Source organism: Nannobrachium achirus (assembly GCF_963921795.1).
Source record: "Nannobrachium achirus genome assembly, chromosome: 2".
NCBI classification, from domain to species: Eukaryota; Metazoa; Chordata; class Actinopteri; order Myctophiformes; family Myctophidae; genus Nannobrachium; species Nannobrachium achirus.
The window spans coordinates 63463152-63484991 of NC_137811.1; the positions used below are offsets into that span (position 1 = coordinate 63463152).

The 21840-nt window shown below is 43.0% G+C and overlaps 1 protein-coding gene across 2 annotated transcripts; it reads left to right on the forward strand.

The window, feature by feature from the left end:
• Positions 1-465: 465 nt before the first annotated feature.
• On the forward strand, positions 466-15044 carry LOC308302518 (adaptin ear-binding coat-associated protein 1-like). Of its 2 annotated transcripts, XR_013962945.1 has the most exons (8): positions 466-578; positions 5495-5595; positions 8117-8221; positions 8474-8555; positions 11236-11344; positions 12124-12277; positions 12430-13157; positions 13548-15044. XR_013962945.1 is itself a non-coding variant. In XM_080746774.1 (7 exons), exons 1-7 carry the CDS (start codon positions 484-486, stop codon positions 12540-12542), a joined length of 759 nt encoding a protein of 252 aa, XP_080602900.1. In that variant the 5' UTR covers positions 466-483; the 3' UTR covers positions 12543-15044. The 2 variants fall into 2 exon arrangements, 1 of the variants encoding a protein (XP_080602900.1); XM_080746774.1 differs by having other exon boundaries at positions 12430-15044.
• Positions 15045-21840: the final 6796 nt, after the last annotated feature.

Genomic DNA, 21840 nt, shown 5'->3' on the forward strand with positions numbered 1-21840 from the left:
TTTGGCTACTAGTGCAACAACTACTGAACTGAGATTTAAAAAAAAAAATGTGAACTGTGAGAATGTGAGAAAATATATCTGTAGCCTAATGTGTTGACATTTGGTAACAATAGCATTAAATGATTCTTCGTATTTTCTATAATAAAATATTATTTTGTAAAATTGAGAAATTGTGTTGCTTTTGCTGTTATCCATTATATATTATTAGTATCTATCAGAGCCTTGTATTATTTGGAGTTATGATTATGAAGCGCTCTTTTCGTATTTCATACATAGCAGACCCGCGTGAGCATAACGGCTTACATAATATTTATTTCAGCAGATAACGGTACCAGGCAGCGGGTGCGCATCTACACTGTCTATTACGCTCACGTCGCATTCAACGCACACACACACACGCACGCACGCACACACACACACACAAGTGCGGGCACCACTCTCTCACGGACAGTCAGACACCGAATGAATTGTTAACGAGTCAAGATGGCGACCGAGGGCGAGTACGAGTCGATCCTCTGTGTGAAACCCGACGTCTCTGTTTACCGGATCCCACCGAGAGCGTCGAACCGGGGCGTCAGGTGAGTGGGCGAGCTCACCGGCTGCTAATAGATCATCATCATCACAGTCATCTTGACCCGTTCGTTCAGAAACAGCAGCCGTTGAGCATCAACTACCGTAGCTACTGGCTGCTGCCCCCACCGCGGTGCCATCCGACATCCGTGCATCCTCGGTGTCCGGTCGGTTGTGGTTGCGCGCGTCGAAGGTCACTGAAAATAAGCATTTTGTTTAATACGAGAAGATCGGATTAAACGTGGAAGACGTAGGCTGCTATAGGCCTACATCTCATCCACCTGCTGTCTATGTAACCTGTCACTGTCACTGGCTGTGCTGCACTACAACACACATAAATACTGCTGACAGCGCGCACACGTGACCGAGTATAGGTGACTTTAGGGAGAGATGGTTCAAGTGAATCACATACTCAGATGATAGCCAGTTAGCCACATATGATAGACTATACGGACACATAGCCTAATATTTAGGTCCTAAGCCAATAATAATTTAAGAAAGATTGTGATACCTCTACCTGACGTTATGTGAGGCATCGACGCAGTTCAGTCAGTGACCGCACGGTCAAATATAGCCTAAGTTGATTGTTTACATTGTATAACCTCCTATGGTGCAGGAGGACAGGTGATCTCGCAGCCTACACTGACATGATGGAGCTCTATGACATGGAGCCTGTTTGGACAAACCAACCAAACAGTAGCGCATATGGGTCTGATATCATGGGTCTGTGATTGATTTATTAGTAACCGTTAGACATTGATTGTTTAACCAGCGCACCACGTGTGTCGTGATCTAGTAGTGAGTAAGGGCGATGACGTAATAGACTCCAGCCCTGGGTCAGAGACATAATGCTCTTCCAATGTTTTTGAGTCACGTTTCTGTTTCTCTCACGTCTGAAATAATGCTAAAGCTATGGGGGGTATAGTAGTGGTGCACTGGTGGGCCAAGAAACAAAAGCAAAACATTGTGCACGACACGCAATGACACGCGTGGCGTGGGTGGCTGCCTGGTGGTCTTGGAGTGGATGTGGATTAGGGCCTATTCCACCATCATGCACCCACCTGCTCTGATATCAACACTTTCAAACAATTAGCCTTGTAGTAACACAGATGGTGTCTCTAACACAGTGGTGGAAAAAGTACTCATATTTTCTACTTAGCCTAAGTAAAAGTAACAATACTGCAATGTAGAAATGCTTAAAAGTATAAGTCCGGAATTTTAATAAAAGTCAAAAGTATTGGTATCAAAAGTATTGGTAGGCCTACCAAAAGTATTGGTATCAAAATATACTTAAAGTAGCAAAAGTAGAAAGTATTCCGAATATCCCATTTCACAAGTTTTCAAATGTATAAAATGTATACAAATAGCAGAAAATAGCAGACCTACAAGCTCACAATGCGTCGCGTTGCAATGCATCGCAGCTTGTAGGTCTGCTATTTTCAAATGGCCGAAATGTATAGCCTACTGTAGTGTTGAAGTGCGTGTATGTTTCATAATAATACTAAAAAAAAATATATATATATATATATATATATATATATATATCATGCAGCCTACTATTTATTTATGTAATCATTTTTTTAATATCAATGTTATGTTATGATTATCAATTGCCAATTATTTGGCGGCCCGCTTGCAATACCTTTGCGGCCCACCAGGAGGCCTTTGCCCTCAGTTGGGAATCGCTGTTATACAGTAGACCCATCCAGACCATGCTCTGTTTTGCAGACACTCAACATGCCTTAGCGGTTCTACAGTGGTTCATTTGGCTGGTTGAGGTGCTATACAGCACTGCTGCTGTACAAAGATCATCTTCAGGTTCTTTAGAGGTTCTCTACTTGTTCTTCAGCTTAAATTAGGGGCCTATAATGGTTCTATGCAAGGGGCATGGTGGGGCAGTCGGTAACACTGTCGCCTCACAGCTAGAAGGTCCTGGGTTCGATTCCCGCCAGGGGCGTGTTCTCTCCTCCGTGTCATCAGTGATCATACCCTAGGTGGGGTTGGTGAAAGGGCCTTTCTGTGTGGAGTTTGCATGTTCTCCCTGTGTCCCCAATGGTAGGTACCCTCACAAAAAACATGTAGTAATCCTGGTCTCTATAATGACTCCCCCTGGCCAGTCGGGGTGCCTGATGGAGGGGAAAGGAAGGAACTGGTTGGAATAACGTGTTCCTTCCACGCGCTACATCCAACCGGGGAAGCTCCCCCAGTCAGGTGATAAGAAGCGGCCAGCTCGCTCCTCATGTACTGAAGGAAGCATGAGCTCAGTTCGGGGCTCTCCCCAGGTTGGCAGAGGAAGAGCAGCGCCCAGGATTACAGTTTAGGCAATTGGCACTGGGTGAAAAATGGGTTACAAAATCGTGGGATAAAAATGTACAATGATTCTATGTAGCGCCAAGCTATAGTGCTACAATGTGTTGTGACACAAGAGCTTGTAGATTGTCTATTTACGACAAAGTATATAGGGCATAAGTGGCTAATAAAGGCGTGCATGCGCGTGTTCAGCAAAACTCACTAGTCAAGTGTTTCTAACACTTTTCACAATAACAGCAGGGAGTGTGGTATCATCTATAAATCAATCGCTCCCTTTTTCATCTTGGTTCACACGTCACCATTAAATCAAACCTACAAGTTTACAGGGCTACTCACTTGCCTCAGTAGTCAGAATCCACACAGTTTTGGGAAAAGGACCTTCATGTTCTCTGTTTCCTCGGCCTGCAATTAATAATAAAAGAAACTCAGGCTCTACGCAGGCTTTTAATACTTAATCTGATTTTAAAGCAATAGATATAGGCATGCTTAAGGATGAGATCGAGTCGTCAGTTTTATATTTATTTAATTAACGTGACCTTCATTCCCCAGCAACCCCCCTACCCTCTGATCATCCACCCCATCCCAATCTTAGGATTTTTTATATTTTTCTGTGTCTTGTATATTTTATTTGTATTTTGAAATTATGCCATTTTGGCCAGGGATCCCCCCCAAATTATTTTGGGGGCTCCCCCCTGACAATTTAACTCATTTGCTGCGGTTTTAAACATAGCTGAACTCAGCAACTGCCAAATTGTTCTCACCGTTTAACGTCGGCATGTCCGCGCATCGTGCAAGATCTGTGTGCAACTCATGTAGCAGGCACGTAGACTCGAGCACAGCTTTCGATTTAAAAAATGCCATTGAAAATAGACATTTCCGTTGTCAGGCTATAATTGCCACTGTGTTTACAGAAAAACGAATGTAAAAGGCCGAGCTGTGCGCTATGGTCCTGCGTGGGCACGTTCGCGCACATAGCACACAATCTGTGCACAGATCATATGCCATGCGGGTAAAGCATCGATAACAGTTAAAAAAAAATGTGAAAAAAGACCATTCTATGGCCGTGCAGCTCCTTCCTTTGTTTACATGCAAAACTATGGAAGCGGAGCTATGACGCGGCCTCAGACCGGATACGGAAACCTAGATCCGGTCAAAACAGGAAATGCGGCAGGATACAGTTAGGAGGCGGGCCTAAAGAGTCCGAATCGGCGATAAACAGCGATCATACTTTTAATTGTTTTATAATAATTAAAGCTAATTAAATCTTCGGGTTGCTCGGGCATGGCAGGGCGGTACAGCGGGAAATCGTTTCGCCGGGGATCGCGGCAAATGAGTTAAGGACTTTCTAATACCTCTAAAATGACATATAAAACATTGGCCAAATTGTCAAATATTAGAGGCAGAAATGGTGAAAATAGGCGTTGTGAGCATGTAGATCTGCTATTTTCACAATAGAACCTTGTAATACAAAATGTGATGCCTCAATTCTTAAAGGAGAGTTTCTGGGTAAAATAGACCCCCATACCTTTTTAAATGTCTTCTCCCAAGCTTGCGAGATGGTCCAGACACCCCATAGTCCAAAAGAAGCATTATATTCCATTTTTGATTTCAGCTTCTACTCGACCATGGCTCCATAATGGCCCGCTTTCAGTCAATGTCTAATCCGGTTATTTCGCTCGCTTCAAAGTCAATTTTTTCGCTCCGTACCTGTTCCCCGTACTGTATATAGTTCATCGAAGCATTTTCTTCTCCAGGGCGCAGCCATTGTTGTTGTGAAAAAGCTACTCTTTCGAGTCTCGTTCAGCTTGAACTCCCGCCGTCTCTCGCGGGACAACAGCTTTCCGCAGGTTCTGCTGCTGCTGCTCTACTCTCAGTCTTGTCCCGCAAGAGACGGCGGGAGTTCAAGCTGAACGAGACTCGAAAAGAGTAGCTTTTTCACAACAACAATGGCTGCGCCCTGGAGAAGAAAATGCTTCGATGAACTATATACAGTACGGGGAACAGGTACGGAGCGAAAAAATTGACTTTGAAGCGAGCGAAATAACCGGATTAGACATTGACTGAAAGCGGGCCATTATGGAGCCATGGTCGAGTAGAAGCTGAAATCAAAAATGGAATATAATGCTTCTTTTGGACTATGGGGTGTCTGGACCATCTCGCAAGCTTGGGAGAAGACATTTAAAAAGGTATGGGGTCTATTTTACCCAGAAACTCTCCTTTAAGCTGCGTCCAAACCTGAAGCTATTTCTTCTATTCTAGTCACTTCTATTGCTTCACTTTGGTCACGCAGGTCTGCTTTGGTAAAAAATCATGTTCCGTTGGAATCAAGGCGAAACACACGGAGTCCCAACACCAAACACCAAAAACTTCAACGCTGATTGGCTGTCAGGACGATGGGTGGAGTGCCCGGTTTTGCACGTTGTCTCATCTTTGCATTGACTTTGTATGTAATCGCGCCGCTCGAACCATCCAGGTTTGAACCCAGCTTTAGTGCTCGTCAGGGTGGGGCCCGTGGGGGGTCCCCACTTAAGATATGATTATTTTGGAGGTCGCAGCCTGAGAAGTTTGAGAACCACTGCTCTAACCTATCCGTCATTGGCTTTGTCTCTCACAGGGCAGCTGACTGGAAGCTGGATGCTCCTGATTGGACAGGACGCATGCGTGTCACAGCCCGTGGCAAAAAGGCTTTCGTGAAGCTGGAGGACAAGATCTCTGGTGAGAGAGAGAGAGAGAGAGAGAGAGAGAGAGAGAGAGAGAGAGAGAGAGAGAGAGAGAGAGAGAGAGAGAGAGAGAGAGAGAGAGAGAGAGAGGAGTATCATGATTCATCCCTGTACTCAATGTCACTTTTCTTTTTAAAGGAGACGTGCATGCCATGGTTTTCAACAACAACAACCTGTCTACAACTGTTGGTCTTGATTTTATTGTGAATAGGGGCATAAAGAAATCCTGGACCACATGACACATATGATCTGCCAGGCCCCCTAATAACTTTTATCGAAACTGACATTATACTCCAATTTTATGTAAAGGACTGAATATGAGTGCTTTATTATTGAGTACCCTGTGATACTGATTATTTTACATAATATTGCAAAATGTCCTGTGGCCCATTAAGTGGCTGTGTATGTAGAGACCCTGCAATAGTTGTTTGAAACCAGCGAGCCAATTACTATCCTCTGGGTTATGGGATCTAAACCACAGAAAGGATCTAAACCACAGCTAGATAGATACCTCTCCTGCCGCTGCAGTTCATTGGAGAGACCCGTCAAACTGGATAGGCAGAAGTGCGGAAGTGTTAAAAGCACAGTAGCCAGTAGCCACTCAAAGTGGCTACTGGCCAATCGCAGCGCATGTTTTCCGGGACTTCAATTCAACCGAACGTCCCCTTCTGTGTCACATGCGGAAGCGTCCACGCCTGTAGCCATACAGTCTGCAATTCATGCATACAGCCTTGGAAAAGTTGCCTATCCTCCAAGACAGACGCCCCAGAGCCATAGGAGGCGTCTACCTTTTTATGTCTATGATCTAAACAGCCAATATGTCCCTCTGGGTTATGGGATCTAAACAGCCAATATGTCCTTCTGGGTTATGGGATCTAAACAGCCAATATGTCCCTCTGGGTTATGGGATCTAAACAGCCAATATGTCCCTCTGGGTTATGGTTATGTCATTTGGAAAAATGTGGTCATTCCTTTGGGTTATGGGAATGATGTCACTTGTAAACACAGCTCTTTGCAAGTTGTTTTTATAGGCAACAAGCGTCAGAATGCTGCTACTCAGTACACCTTTTAAATACTCAAACATTGCCAACATTTTGGACACAAATAAGTGGCCGAATGCACACATTCAAGAAAGAAAAACAAGGATAGGATTCTAAAAGCCTTGAAATGACCATCATTGCCATCCTTAGAGGCCTGTGCTGCACTTGTGGAGCTATAGGGAAAATGTATTGTTAGTAGTGCCATAATTGGAGAGGGGCTATGCTATGTTGTATAAGAACTGAAGGACATACACCATGAATTAAATATAAATATAACTGGAAAGTGTAGATGCACTGACCCAAGCTGCGAGAAATCCTGTGGGAAATGAATTCCGTCTGACCATTCATATTATATATTGTCATGTGAAGCATAACAACAGTGACAACAGTTTGTGAAGCATGACCAAAAGCTTTCTCAAAAGTTTACAAAAAGCAGTTTCACTTTCTAACCTGCTGACACTGACACTTGTGAATGCTAACCTGGTGTTCGGAATAGGGATGTGTCGGAATGGAAACCGGTCACCCACTTGGTTGACAAAAATATGGAGTCACCAAAATCAGCATAGTTCAGAGACCATGGTTGTACTCACTCAGCAGTGGCAATCTGCCCATATTGTACAGTAGATTTTGTGATGTATTCTGTGCAAGTGGAAATTATGGCCTAATGGTGGCACTACAGGAAAGTCACCAAAGTCATTAGGGCTGTTCCTAGTGGGAGTATGAAGATACACAGCAAATTCACTGGCAATCCCGTCAGTAGTTTTAAAGATTAGTTTTAAACATACTGTAATATGTTGTTTGGGACAAAATGTAGTGAGTGGATGGGCAGACGGATCGAGGGCCTTCTTTGGAGCCTCTTCATTTGATCTGACATAAAACATCTTGAGCGCGCCTTAGTTGAAAGTTGACATTCCCAGCAGAGGAATATAGGCGTTGCAATATAAATAAGCCTTACGGCTAGTTTGTCTAATCAGCTGGTGGACAGTGGACACATTGTTGGTTGTCAGTGGTGTACTAGTTTATTCTTTAGTACTGTACTTTACTTTTTTTGGCTTATGACTTTCACTCCACTACATTTTCAAAGACAAATATTGTACTTTTGACTCCACTATATTTCTAGGAATGGAAGTATCATTAATTACCCTATTTCAAATATAGAGGAAAATAGCAGTTCTACAAGAAACATGTTGTGGGCTTGTAGATCTGCTATTTTCACAATTATTATTGATATTTGTTAAAACGTTCTGGATGGGTACATTTTAATAGACTAAGGCATTGATGTTAAAAAGAAAATGTATTTTATCATTTGTACTTCAGAATACTTGTGCTTTTAGATAGATACTTAAGTACTTTTAGAAACAAGTACTTAAATTACAAATTTGACAGAGCAACTTTCACTTAATATTTGATTTAATAATATTTGACCAGGAGTATCTCAAATACTGGGGTTGAGTACTTTGTCCTTCTCTCCCACAGGGGAGCTCTTTGCCCAGGCTCCAATCGATGAATACCCCGGCATCGCCGTGGAAACCGTCAGCGACTCCAGCCGGTACTTTGTGCTCCGTATCCAGGATGAAAGTGGTGGGTGGAGTTTGTTGCTAAGCAGTCAGACAACTGTCAAGAAGACAAAACTGTCCAAATAGCGGTAGCCAACCGTAGAAGTCTGTGTTTATTCTATGTGTATGTTGTAAACCCAAACTAAAACAACTATCTGTTGAACCTCATGGTCAAAGATTGAGCAAAACTATAGTTTTTTAAGGAGTTCCTCTAACTAGAGTTCCTCTAACTGTGTGTGTGTGTGCGTGTGCGTGTGCGTGCGTGTGTGTGTGTCAGGCCGCAGTGCATTCATAGGCATTGGCTTTGGAGACCGAGGAGATTCCTTTGACTTCAACGTTGCTCTTCAGGATCACTTCAAGTAAGTACAGCAGCTGCTCCATCATAGACCTGTATAAAACATCACTGATGCAATAATATTCCATAATAATCACCCACATGTCTGAGCAAACCGCTAATTGCGACCGTCAGGGAGCAGTTTACTATGAAAACCTCCACCGGCCGTCCGTCCGTCCGTCCGTCCGTCGGTCACACGTCACACGTCACACGTCACACCTTTGCCCTGCTCATATCTCCGCATCAGTATGACATCACACCACATGTGTACACAAACCTTTGTGTACGTTGCTGTGGCAACAGTCTGTTGTTGCTGGTTTGTTAGTGTACGTTAGCAACCACCTTAGCAACCATGGTTTTACCCTAGCAACCAACTGTTTACCCTAGCAACCAACTGTTTACCATAGCAACCAGATACGCAGAGCAGGGATCTCCATATATGGGCATAAACAGGTGACATCACACTGATGTCAGATACTCAGAGCAGGGATTTCTCCATAATATATGGGCATAAAAGGGATTCTGTTAGGGATCTCCATATATGGGCATAAAAGGGATTCTGTTAGGGATCTCCATATATGGGCATAAAAGGGATTCTGTTAGGGATCTCCATATATGGGCATAAAAGGGATTCTGTTAGGGATCTCCATATATGGGCATAAAAGGGATTCTGTTAGGGATCTCCATATATGGGCATAAAAGGGATTATGTTAGGGATCTCCATATATGGGCATAAAAGGGATTCTGTTAGGGATCTCCATATATGGGCATAAAAGGGATTCTGTTAGCTGTTAGTGATCTCCATATATGGGCATAAAAGGGATGCTGTTAGGGATCTCCATATATGGGCATAAAAGGCATGCTGTTAGGGATCTCCATATATGGGCATGAAAGGGATTCTGTTAGGGATCTCCATATATGGGCATAAAAGGGATTGTATCCCAGATGATGCCCTGTTAGGAGATCCACACTAACAGAATCCATATATGGTCCTACCGACAGCTGCTATAAGCCAACCCTGGCGATAAGGTCTGAGTCGAAGAAATGCTTCTTTCCTGGCAAGAATTGCCCCTTTATACTGTAGGGCTCGTTTGTGTATTGTATGACATCACGCCACATCATCGGCTGAGGACTGTGTGATGTCATCATATCTCCATATATGGAGACATAAGTTGCTCATGCCCAAATATGGGCTGGTGAGGTCAGACTTAGTGTGATGCGTAGGTTATCTCCATATATGGAGATTCAACTTCAATGAGTAACCATGGCAAACTGTCAACTGCCCGTATGTCTTGATAATTGGTAAAACAAACTTTTGGCCTATTTGTGGAGACTAGAAGCTGGGCCGCCCTTTGGGCGGCCCAGCGTCTAGTCGGCGACCTGGCCAACTCGGAACAATGTAAATAGGGAATGAATGCCCCGCCCTTTAATGCAAACCCCATTATACCTGTTTTCATAGGACCCGTTTTGACCATCTGTCTGCCTGTGTCCATTTATGCCCATATATGGAGATATCTGTATCTGTCTGTCTGTCTGTCTGTCGGCGTCCATTTTATGTCCATATATGGAGATCACTGCAGTTATAGTTCTGGGTCCATTTTATGCCCATATATGGAGATATCTGTCTATCTGCGTCCATTTTATGCCCATATATGGAGTATCTGTCTGTGCCTCCAACTGTGTTGCAGACACAGTGCCGGTTCCCCCTTTAATGCAAACCTCATTATACCTGTTGTCATAGGACCCGTTTTGAACATCTGTTTGCCTGTGTCCATTTATGCCCATATATGGAGATATCTGTATCTGTCTGTCTGCGTCCATTTTATGCCCATATATGGAGATCTTTGACCATCTGTTTGCCTCTGTCCATTTATGTCCATATATGGAGATATCTGTATCTGTCTGTCTGCAATCCATTTTATGCCCATATATGGGGGCATTCATTTTATGCCCATATATGGAGAACGCGCGTGCCCGTGGGACGAACGGTTCTCGAGATACGCGGATTACATACATACATACACACTCACAGAGATTTTTTGTTGACTCATGTGGCGTACGTGATGTCAGAGCCTTTTATGAAGTGATGTCACAATGAGTCAGAGCTTTCGCCGATTTCCTCCGGACAGCCTGATGTCAACAATCAACCCCGCAGGAGATTCCGAACGTTTCGCGCCGGTTCGGGAAAACCGCGCGTCGGGTCGGGTCGAGACCCGGCACTGCACTCCGTGCCGCGGCGGGGAACGCGCGTGCCGAATCTGAAGCCGGTGGGACGAACGGTTCTCGAGATACGCGGATTACAGACACACACACAGACAGACAGACAGACAGACAGACAGACACGCAGAGACTTCTCGCATTTATAGATAGATAAGCGACCAACGGTCGCTTATCTCCCGATTAGGGAGTCTTACTGGTAGTAAAGACTCCACTGGTCACAGCTTTAGCGGCCAGATTATATTCCTGGGATCATAGTCATCGGATCATGTTTGAGAGAAGTGTCAGGAATGGAAAAGGTGAAGGGGTTGGACAGGTTTTGAGATTCATTTGAACCTGAGATATTGCAATTTGTCAGCACATAAACTGGTTGAGCCAGCAAGCTGCCCCAATGGAATATCAGGGTTTATTTATAAATGTTGATCGTCATTTGATTCACTCTGCACCCCTCTCTTTGTCTCTCTTTGAACCTTCTTTCCCGCTCCTAGGTGGGTGAAACAGGACGATGAGTTCAGTAAACAGGCTAAGGCCCCAGACACCTCCCCTAAACTGGACCTGGGCTTTAAAGAGGGACAGACCATCACTCTCAATATTGGGGTAACAATTACTGTATAGACTAGTTATAAACTCGTTTTATGGTCTAATGCTTGTAGCATTGTGCAGAATTATTAGTTGAGCCTGCTCTTGTGCAAAAGCATTACAATGAGGTTGCATGTTTTTTTTGTCTACAAATATTCCAACAGAGTGTGCTGAAAATACCAAAACAAACTTGGCTGAAACATGGCCCTGTGATTCAACTATGCACATCTCTGGATCAACTTATTGCCCTTTTAAGCAGATTTCTTTTTGACAGCTTTTCTTCATTTAGACAGGACAGTGTTATGTTATGTAGTCTGAACCTGGTATTAATGTATAGATGTAGATGGGTTAGTAATGTCATGCTCGTAACGCAGTGGCATGAGCTGTGAGGGGACAGCCATACGGTGTACACACGGTACATAATGTTTACTCCCTCTTACTATTTATTTTACACCCATCATACCTGTTTCCACACATGCACACACACTCATGGTGATTTCTTTCTCACATATCGGCGTTGTTGGGTGGAAACCTTGTATCTCCAAGTTTTAAATGTGAAAGTTTTTTCGTAAAGTAAAGCCCTGCTTCATCATACAAGGCCATCACACAAAGGTAGTGAAAACAGCCGATCTACAAGCACACAACGCCTCGCACCGCGAGGCGTTGTGTGCTTGTAGATCGGCTGTTTTCACTAGTTGAAATCATTTTTAAAATGGAAAATGCAAAACGAACGTTTTTTGAACATACAAGGTTTTCCCCCGACAACGACGATATCCTATATTTTATCACCACTCTAGCAATCTAAGAAGAGGGACAGAGCCCGCCCTCAGAGCGCGGGGGGCTTCGGCCTCCTCCCTCCTCCTCCTGGGGGCATGCTAGCCCCGCCCCCATCTTGCAGATCGATAATAGATAACAACAATGCCATGTCATCTTCAGGAGGAACTAACACAGGTACAGACACGTTTCATCATTCACAAATGTCTCAATATGAGTTATTGCGTTGTACATTTTTTCATTTATACATTTCTTTATTTACTGCTGTACATTGTATATTATGGTGTATTATATAATATTATATTTGACCTTATTTTGTTTTCGTTTAGATTGCTTGCTAGATCTGGACTCTAGTAACTCGACCTCAGAGGCCCCGGTCAGCTTCAACCCCGCACCCAGCTCCGACCTGTGGGGAGACTTTGATTCTGCGACTCAACAGTGAAGAAGATGGGAGATTCTCTTTTCGTTTCCTCACCTCTTTTGTCTTTCTATAAATTGATTTAGTGTTTTTATTTTATTTTATTACAATTGTGTAAGACCCAGTAGCTACAGTACGTCTACCAGAATCATCTAACCCAGTGGTTCTCAAACTTGGGGTCGGGACCCCAAGTGGGGTCCTCAAATTATTTTGTGGGGTCTCCAGATGATTAGCTTAATGCCCATTTTTTTTCTCACTCAACGGTAAATATTCCAACATACAGTATAAGTGTGTTGTACAGGGTATTTGCACATTTATAAAGTGACAATGTAAGGACTTTCAAGACCTTTTTAATACCAAAATGGCAAATATTAAGTAAGAAAGAGGCAAACATTGTGACAATATTTATCTATGGAACCGAGTAACGCTAAATGTAATACCTACAATTCCAAATGCTTGTCAGGGTGGGGGTCAAATATGTTTATTTTGGGGGTCACGGCCTAAAAGGTTTGAGAACCACTGATCTAACCATCTTCTCTCTGTTCAGTTCTGACTCCTGCAATGCCTTTCTCCTGAACTCAACCTGAGCCACATTCCACTGGACTGCACAGTCCAATCCCATCCCTGTCTCACCCCAAGGTGACTTGCACCACGTCCTCGAAATGTCACACTTTTTTCTTATTGGAGGTGTGTGCGTGGCAGGCCAGGGTGACACCTTCGTCCATTTATAATTGCATATCACGTATTTTAGTTTCCATAACTATTAAGTAGAGTATAGACACGCTGGTAATTATGGAGACATTTCCTCCAGGAAAACCATAGGTCATACCCTCCGCCGCGCCTTGGCACGCTCTCCATCTACACCGCTCTCCTCTCTACACCTTTTTCCGTCTCCGTTCATCTACCTCCTCCTCCTCTCCATCGCACAAGCTTCCATTTCTCCACTTTCCCCGTTCCATCTTTTCATTCACGCCTTGCCCCCCGACACACCCCGCCCCATGTTTTTGCATTTTATTTCCTAACAACCAGATCGCTGAGAGGGTGAAGACTGAGGAGGGCTAATCGCAAAGAGACGATCCCATGGGGACATGAAATGAAACTAATAATAATCAACGAATGAATTTATGTACAGAGAATATTTATTGTATTATGTATATAGCGTCAGTGGATTTGTTGTCCTTGGTGTGTGGTGTGTGTGTGTGTGTGTGTGTGTGTGTGTGTGTGTGTGTGTGTGTGTGTGTGTGTGTGTGTGTGTGCGCGTGCGCGTGCGTGTGTGTGTGTGAGTCTGCCATAGATCATTCCCCTCCAAGTCCCCGTCTGGGGGGCCTAATTATATATGCACTGACCGGCGATGGTTACAGACACATTTCTAAAGGTTAAAACCTATTATATGAATATGCTTAGGTGAAGCTTGCAGCCACTCAAATCCACCTTTCACTAATGGTTAGCCCTGCTAGATATTAGTGCTATCTGGCGCACTCTAGTGTTATCGTCTGGAACTGCAGCTTCCATCCTAGACGCAGAATGATGTGTCAGTTGAAAAGGCAGTTGTCAAGATAAGTATTTTATTTCTGGGTCCAACAACTGGTCACGGTGACGCTGTTCTTATTCACAACCTAATCTGACTGACAGAACATGGAGGAATATTGACGATGATTAGAGGGAGAGAGAGAGAGAAAGAAAGGGGTGGCAAATAGGCATTTTAGATTTGAGGCATTTGTCACGGCAATAAAGCCTGTACAGCTACCAAAAGGTCACAGAGGCTCATCATGGGTGCACGTGTTACGTGCCTTGATGAGGACTTTAAGAGGAAACAGGAGTCAGAGAGAGAGAGAGAGAAAGCCCTTCATCTGAACCTCTAAGGAAACAGAGGGATGATTTAGTTCACGTTATGTCACGTCATGCTCAGAGGGGTTTGTTGATGCCTCCTGTGACTCAATGAGTCACCCTCTCTCTCCCTCCCATCAATAGGCCTGTGTCTGCACTGTCTCTTGTGCCCCAGGGGTCGAGCTCAACTCCTCTCCCGGCCACTCTTTTTACGAGAACAGATCCTAGACCTGTGTATCAGCTACTGTTGCCCTTTCGGCCGGGTTGCACTGTACAGTACATACTAGTAGAGGCTTACCTGTGAGCTTAGTTCAAACTCCATATCTTTAAGGTTTACAGTAATTTTGTTGTTCTGGCTCTTAACAAATGCAGTGTGGGACCAAGCCAGTCCACGTGAGATGCAGTGTTTCAACTCTTTTATGATGTTGTCATTAAGAGGGGGAAAGGGAACGATTTGCAGTGATCACACATGCAGGAGACCTGACAGATGTTTGATTGATGTACACTATATGTGAGCGAGGCCTAGGTGTGTGTATGTGTGTGTGCGGAGGCGTTAACATTAAAAAAATATATCAGATCTATAAGGTCACAACACCTTGTATTGTGACATGTTATGACCCTGTAGATCGCCTATAATATAGATCATAAGTGGTTAACCCATGTCAGTCAGTGTTGGTTTGCTGTAGAACCACATACGTCATGTCCCCATTGATGTTACATGTTAATTACACTGTATATGTGTATGTAAATGTATATGTAAATGAAAATCTAAAGATACATAATATAAACAGACATATGGCAACCAGTAAAGTGTGGTGGCTGTTCTTTTCTCCACTGTGGAATGAGTGTGAATATGATTAACAATTGATTATAAGAAAACTGATTCAATTGATTATAACAAAACTGATTTTTATTAGATAATGCAAAGTGCACGTGGTAATACTTGTAATAATTGCATTGTCAACGAGTGTTTTACAGATCATACAGTACTGTAATACAGTGGTGGCATCCATGTGTCTGTCATGAGCAGCACATTTATAATCATTGGAAAGAATCTTTGAAGCAGGGGTCTTCAACCTTTTCAGGCCAAGGACCCCTTAGCTGAGAGAGAGAGACAAAGCAGGGACCCCCACTATATGTTTTTAGTTTTTACAAAACCGTGATGCAGATTTTCATCGATTTCATGGAGAGATTCATAGACTTGTTTGACAGCACTGTCGTCAGTCTATGTTGGATTCGTGTTAATGTGTTTTTTTCAGACATTTAACCACTTAAATCATCAATACTTAGTAAATTTCACATTTTACATTGTACTTGGTCTGCTCTTTTTCTTACCGCTACACTAAACCTATTCGCCACAAGGCGCTGCGAGGCGTTGAGAGCTTGTAGATCTGCTATTTGTGGCTATAAAGTTCTCCTCAGAATAGGGTCCTAAGATTTGGCTGCCCCCCTGTAGTAACTAGTCTGAGGACCGCCTAGGGGTCCCGGACCCCCTGTTGAAGACCCATGCTTTAAAGAATAGATTACCATGGTGCCAAATGAGAGCAGAATTGTTTCTAAATCATGGAAGTACTTAATATCCTGCCATCGCTGTTAATCGCGTAATGACTTTTACAGAGCATAATTTCACAATTTGCCATTTCCTTTTGGCTTTTACAATGCTGTGCTTCACCATTCACATGATTCCACCCAAAAACACTTAACATGGAAACATAGCGAAGTGAAGTGACGCATCAGTGAGGCTATGGGTTGATTCCTAGCGCTTAATGGATCGTAAACTATGAAAGATATGATCTGTGTCCTAAGTCACACTGAGCAAAGGAGGATCACACCCTTGATACTCACAGAGAGAAGAACAGACTAATGCAAGATCTGAGAGATACAGTATGACTCACAACCCTGGAGAGGGAGTGTGCGTGTGTGACTGTGTATATGTGCATGTGTACATGCATGTGTATTTTGTTAGTGTGCATGTGTATGCGTACATGCATATATATGCATGTGTGTCAGAGTGTGTGTGTGTGTGTGTGTGTGTGTGTGTGTGTGTGTGTGTGTGGCTGTGTGCATGCATATGGATATGTTTGTGTGTGTGTATGTGCTTGAGCACCAGGTGCTGAGTTGGTGATTTATGGTGTTATGGGCTGTTTTTATGGCGACGCCCCTGGGTCACGTCTCCGAGGGACTCCTGCTCGATCGATGACCGCCTCCCTCCGCCATCTTGGACCCATCAGGCCTTGTTTGCCCAGGTTTTGGGGTTGCTACGGAGATCGCGGCAGCGTTTCTTATGGGTTGACCTCTGGCGGCGCCTGGGCCATCCCGAACGCTCTCTGCACAGCTCAGCTGGAACGAAGGGAAGACAAGGTTTCTCTGTGCACACACATTTACACATACTGTAACATGGAGTGTGTGTGTGTGTGTGTGTGTGTGTGTGTGTGTGTGTGTGTGTGTGTGTTTTAAGTGCACACACGCACGGTTGTTCGGGTTAATGTACTTTACGACAATTGGGTACAGTATGTTCAGGCTAGCAGCCCAATCAGATTTTTGGCCTGTATGGATTGGAATCTGATTGGTTTGATCAAGTCAGAAAATAAAGAGAAAATGCATGGAATTTAATTGTACCACATAACTAGGTGGTTTGCAATGTGATTCAAATCAGATTTTTAAAGATATCTGTCAAAATGTTTACTAAGGTAACAAGATTAAGTTTAAAGTCTGGCCAAAACCTCATTCACTTGAATGGAGTGTTAGTTTTTTCTGCAGCCAGCAGGAGGAGAAATAGTGACATCTGCTGGGCTATTAATAAGAACTGCAAGGGAAACTCTTCCTTATTGGCCTTATTTTAAAATCCGGATGCTTGCCGCCTGGTCTGGACACTTAAGTCTGATTTATACTTCGTATGATCAGGCCTTTGTCGTTACGTTGCTCAGTACAGGTACTGTAGGTCGACGATGTCTGAATACTCAAATCCAGTCTGTTCACTTTCAAATAACAGTAAGGACAGTCAGTACTAAAGCTTGTATTTGAGGAACAAATCGGATTTGCCTGCAGGCTGAACAAGGCCATAATAATCTGTTTCCAGAAATGTACCTTGCCTATAAGAAGCCATTGTGCATACAAGTACATGAACACATGTGGGAAAACGTGCTGAAAACACAACACCAAAGATATACAGTTCCAGACTCTACCTTACAACATATTGCACTCAGGTCTGTTCTATTTAAAGCTGTAACCTTTATGGGATTATACCACACACGAGCACCACGATTTCTACTTCTGAGCTAAGACAGAAAGCCCCTTTGGGCAAAGGATAAATTGCTCTTTGATCTTCACTTGCAATCCCACTTGTCAGTGACCCTAAACTACCCTAAAAGTCTCAGTAGAAGAGCAGGGAGACCACCTTCAACCAGCAGTCATGTTATATTGTAATAACATACAGTACATACTCTACCAGACTGGTTAAACTACAATCATTTTTTATTCACTAAAGGAGTTATGGCAACTTGAATAGACATAATGAATTTGGCTAGTCTTATTGGTTTGCTCTGAGGTTTGCCTACCTTTGCGGTTCTCCTCGGCTTGGCACACTGTCCTCGTGCAGATCTCGTTGTTGACCACGTAGACGCGAGAGAGGCTAAGGGGACAATATGGAATACAGCATGAACTCACTAGAAAACTATATACGCAAGTGCTTCATTTGAAATTCAAAGCAAGCCTGTAATTATGTCTTTGTTGCAAACTGGAAACTGAGCTTGAAACAAGGTGGAACATACAAAACTACAGTAGAAAGATCAAAGTGCATACCTCCAAAAACACTATGCAATCATTAAGATATGCCTTATCCACCTGACAGATAATGCAATGTTGACCTTGACCTTTGAACTTTTAATGATTATTCCCATATTGTTAGGAAAGTCCATCCAACCTCAATTTTGACTTTCGCTGTGACCTTGACCTTTGTTTTTGATTTTTAAAGCCAATTTGGTACACTCAAGCTTTATTTACAATTTAGACAATGAAGAAAATTAGAGAATGTTCGACATGCAACACATGCAGGCCACGAAAGCTGGAATGGAAATGGGCCTGTAGTATTAAGAAATATGAACAATCTAAAAACTAGCCAAATAAATATGACATACGATACATGTAATGATAATAATAATACGTTGGGTTTGTATAAGGCTTCTCATTGCTGAGACAACTCCTGAAGCACTTCAAAATAAGAGACTATTAAAATAAAATAAAATGGTATATTTATATTTATACGAATAAAACAAGGATGGGCAACTCCAAAAAAAATGTTTGACAGAAGGCTTGCCGTTAAAATTTAAAAAGTTTCAAGATGAATGAAATAAAATGAAAACGACTTAAGAAATAGAATGAAATAAGAATATAATAAAAGGTAAAGAGGGGATTAAAGCAAGGGTGGGCTGCTATAAAAGTCTTAAAAGCAGGCCTGCCCATAAAAAAGGGGTTTTAAGGCCTGTTTAATGCGAACGTTCGTTGTCTGAATTGTGGTTGCCTCAACTTCCAACCTACAGCACATGGCACCATGGGCAGAGATGAGTCAGAGGGGGAGGTACAAGAAGACATCACATCACCTGTAGAGGCAGAGACCACCAATACATCTCTTCATGTTCTGGTGAACGGAGTACATCCTGGTGCATGGATACATATCCTCCCTGCAGCCTGCACAGGTAGAGAGAACAACAGCAGGTTAAAGCAGTGGTTTCAGGCAGTTTAGTTTAACTGGGGACCCCCCCCCCCCCCCCCCCCATGAGCACTAAGAGTTGAGGCATTACATTTTGTATAACACGACTATTGTGAAAATAGCAGATCTACATGCTTACAACGCCTCGCAACACAGGCTTGTGAGCATGTAGATCAGCTATTTTCACAATTTATGCCTCAATATTGACAATTTGGCCAGTGTTTAATTTGACATTTTAGAGGTATTAAAAAAATCCTTAAATTGACACTTTAGAAATCTGCAGATACCCTCTATCTATACATTTAAACTTTATGTTGGTTTGTTTACTGTTAAGTGAGAAAACAATGTTGTACATTAAGTTCTGGGGATCCCCCAAAATAATTTGGAGACCCCCCTGGGGGTCCCAACCCACTGGTTGAGAATCACTGAGTTAAAGTACTGAATGACAATGACAAAAGCACACAGAAGGATGTTTGGCTACAGCACACGCAGCGGTAAAGAAGTCAAACCTCCACAAACACTTCCACAGTCCTCTACTGCAATCACTACAACTTATACTAAACAGCTGTCAATTTTTACCTCAAACCTCAAGTCAAATAACTTTGTACCTATCATTGTGGAACACTTTGTGTATAGGAAGTCTCTAATTAACAGTCCCCCCTTCCCAGCTCAGCCACTCACTGTTTGGTGGTTCATTGGTAGACACCACAGCATCATCTAAGGACAGAGAAAACACAAATTCAGCTTGGAAGCAGATCACTGTTCCACAACACCAAAGAATTACAGTACATGACTGGTTACACACACACACACACACACACACACACACACACACACACACACACACACACACACACACACACACACACACACACACACACACACACACACACACACACACACACACACACACACAGACACACACACACACACACACACGTAACTGTTGCTAGTATCAACCACTTTCACCCTGGTGTCCCTATTTTCGGCAGGTCATTATAAGCAAAATATTTTCAATGATTTGTGTCTTCAAACGTAATAATGCAGCACGTTGTTATATATAGATCAGCAATTTTCCAATAGCCTAAATGTGGTTAATATAAACCCAAATCATGACCTGAACCCTTTCAAACAACACAAGATTGTGTCATGCAACATTATTGTCTTGATGTAAGGACAGTGTTAGCATACCGGTCTCCTGTGCTTGGACCACAGCTGTGAGAGCTGCAGGAGAGAGAACCACATCAATGGAGGTCTGTTTCACAGTGTAAAAAAAACACACCTGGCAACTCAAATGTACTGTAGTCTAGATCCCATGGTTCGGAGGGATTACTGGTCTACGGGCCAAAGGGTCTCTGAGTTCATTAAAGCAGTGGTTCTCAACCTGTGGGCCGGGACCCCCAGAGGGGTCCCCAAATTATTTAGGGGGGTCCCCAGATGTTTAGCTAAATGTTAACATTGTTTTCTCACTAAACAGTAAACAGACCAACATATAGTATAAGTGTATACAGGGTATCTGCACATTTCTAAAGTGACAATTTAAGGACTTTAAAGACCTTTTTAGTACCTCTGGTCAAACATTGGTAAAATTGTCAAATATTAGAGGCCAAAATTGAGAAAATAGCAGATCTACATGCTCACAACGCCTCGCAACAATGGAATAGATCGAGGCAAACTAAATGTAATGCCAACTCCAACAATTCTAAGTGCTTATGCAGGGTGGGGGGTCCCCAATTCATATATGATTATTTTGGGGGTCGCGGCCTGAAAAGGTTGAGAACCACTGCATTAAAGGACCATGTTGGTGATCTGGCATGTGCCCATTTATTAGGCTACTTTACTTATGGTATAGGTTACTTGACGTTACTGTCGACCATTTTCAAAAGCATACCATAGTCTTTTGTTTAAACACAAATACTGTATCTTCAATTTGTCTCTTTAATCTTTCAAAACTAGATTACCTTGAAATGTAAGCCACATAGTTGGCACACCAAGCAGAAATGGTAGGCCTGCTTGAATATTCTCGACAAGGAGGTCAACCCTTTTAAAGTAAGACTTTATGGAAATTGGGAAACTGCATACTTCAATACAACATGAATAATATGTATTTACTGCATGCATTCATATACGTAAGACTATTGCTTCAGAATAGGATTTCAATTTAATTCAGCAGAACGTCACTTCATGGGAAATCTAGCTCCACAACCCAAGATTTGGACGTTGGATTGGTATGTTAAATGGTGAGTTAAGTATCAAGTTTCTAACAGTTTGTGTCTCGAGGGCTAACCTAAATCAAACAGTTTGTATGTTGTCTCCTTGGAAAGTGTGATATATTTACCAACGTCATTCTGTTACATTGTTATATCTGTAGTTCTATCATATTTGCCATTTACCAGCATAGCAGTGGTTGCCTGACAACCAACTAGCCAGTGACCCTCCGGTCTATGGGACCTAGTCTCAATTAAACGGGATGATTTGTGTGCTCTGTTTGGCAGGGTTACCGTGGAGACCGCAGAGAAGCAGGACCACTGGAAAGGTGCCCATATCCTCCGCTGACTTGTAAGACGAGGTCGAGTTTTTATGAGCTGGAGAGGGAAAACCGGAGAAGAAAACCAAATTGGTATGATTTCACACAGAGGAACTGTTCAATATCCTGTCTCCATTTTTTTTAATACTGTTTACATTTCCTTTTAACACCGTGCGTGTGAATGTGAGCCAAGTGTTCCTCACAGTTCTGGGTGACCGGGATGTTTCCCCTAACCCCAGAGCGAGTCCACTGACATGAAA

What these genes read in the sequence shown, in the direction of transcription:
- LOC308302518 (XM_080746774.1), top strand. Translation starts at nt 484, where the DNA reads ATGGCGACCGAGGGCGAGTACGAGTCGATCCTCTGTGTGAAACCCGAC. An exon ending in GCTGGAGGACAAGATCTCTG is followed by an intron (nt 5,596 to 8,116) that starts GTGAGAGAGAGA and finishes TCTCTCCCACAG; the next exon opens with GGGAGCTCTTTGCCCAGGCT. An exon ending in CCGTATCCAGGATGAAAGTG is followed by an intron (nt 8,222 to 8,473) that starts GTGGGTGGAGTT and finishes TGTGTGTGTCAG; the next exon opens with GCCGCAGTGCATTCATAGGC.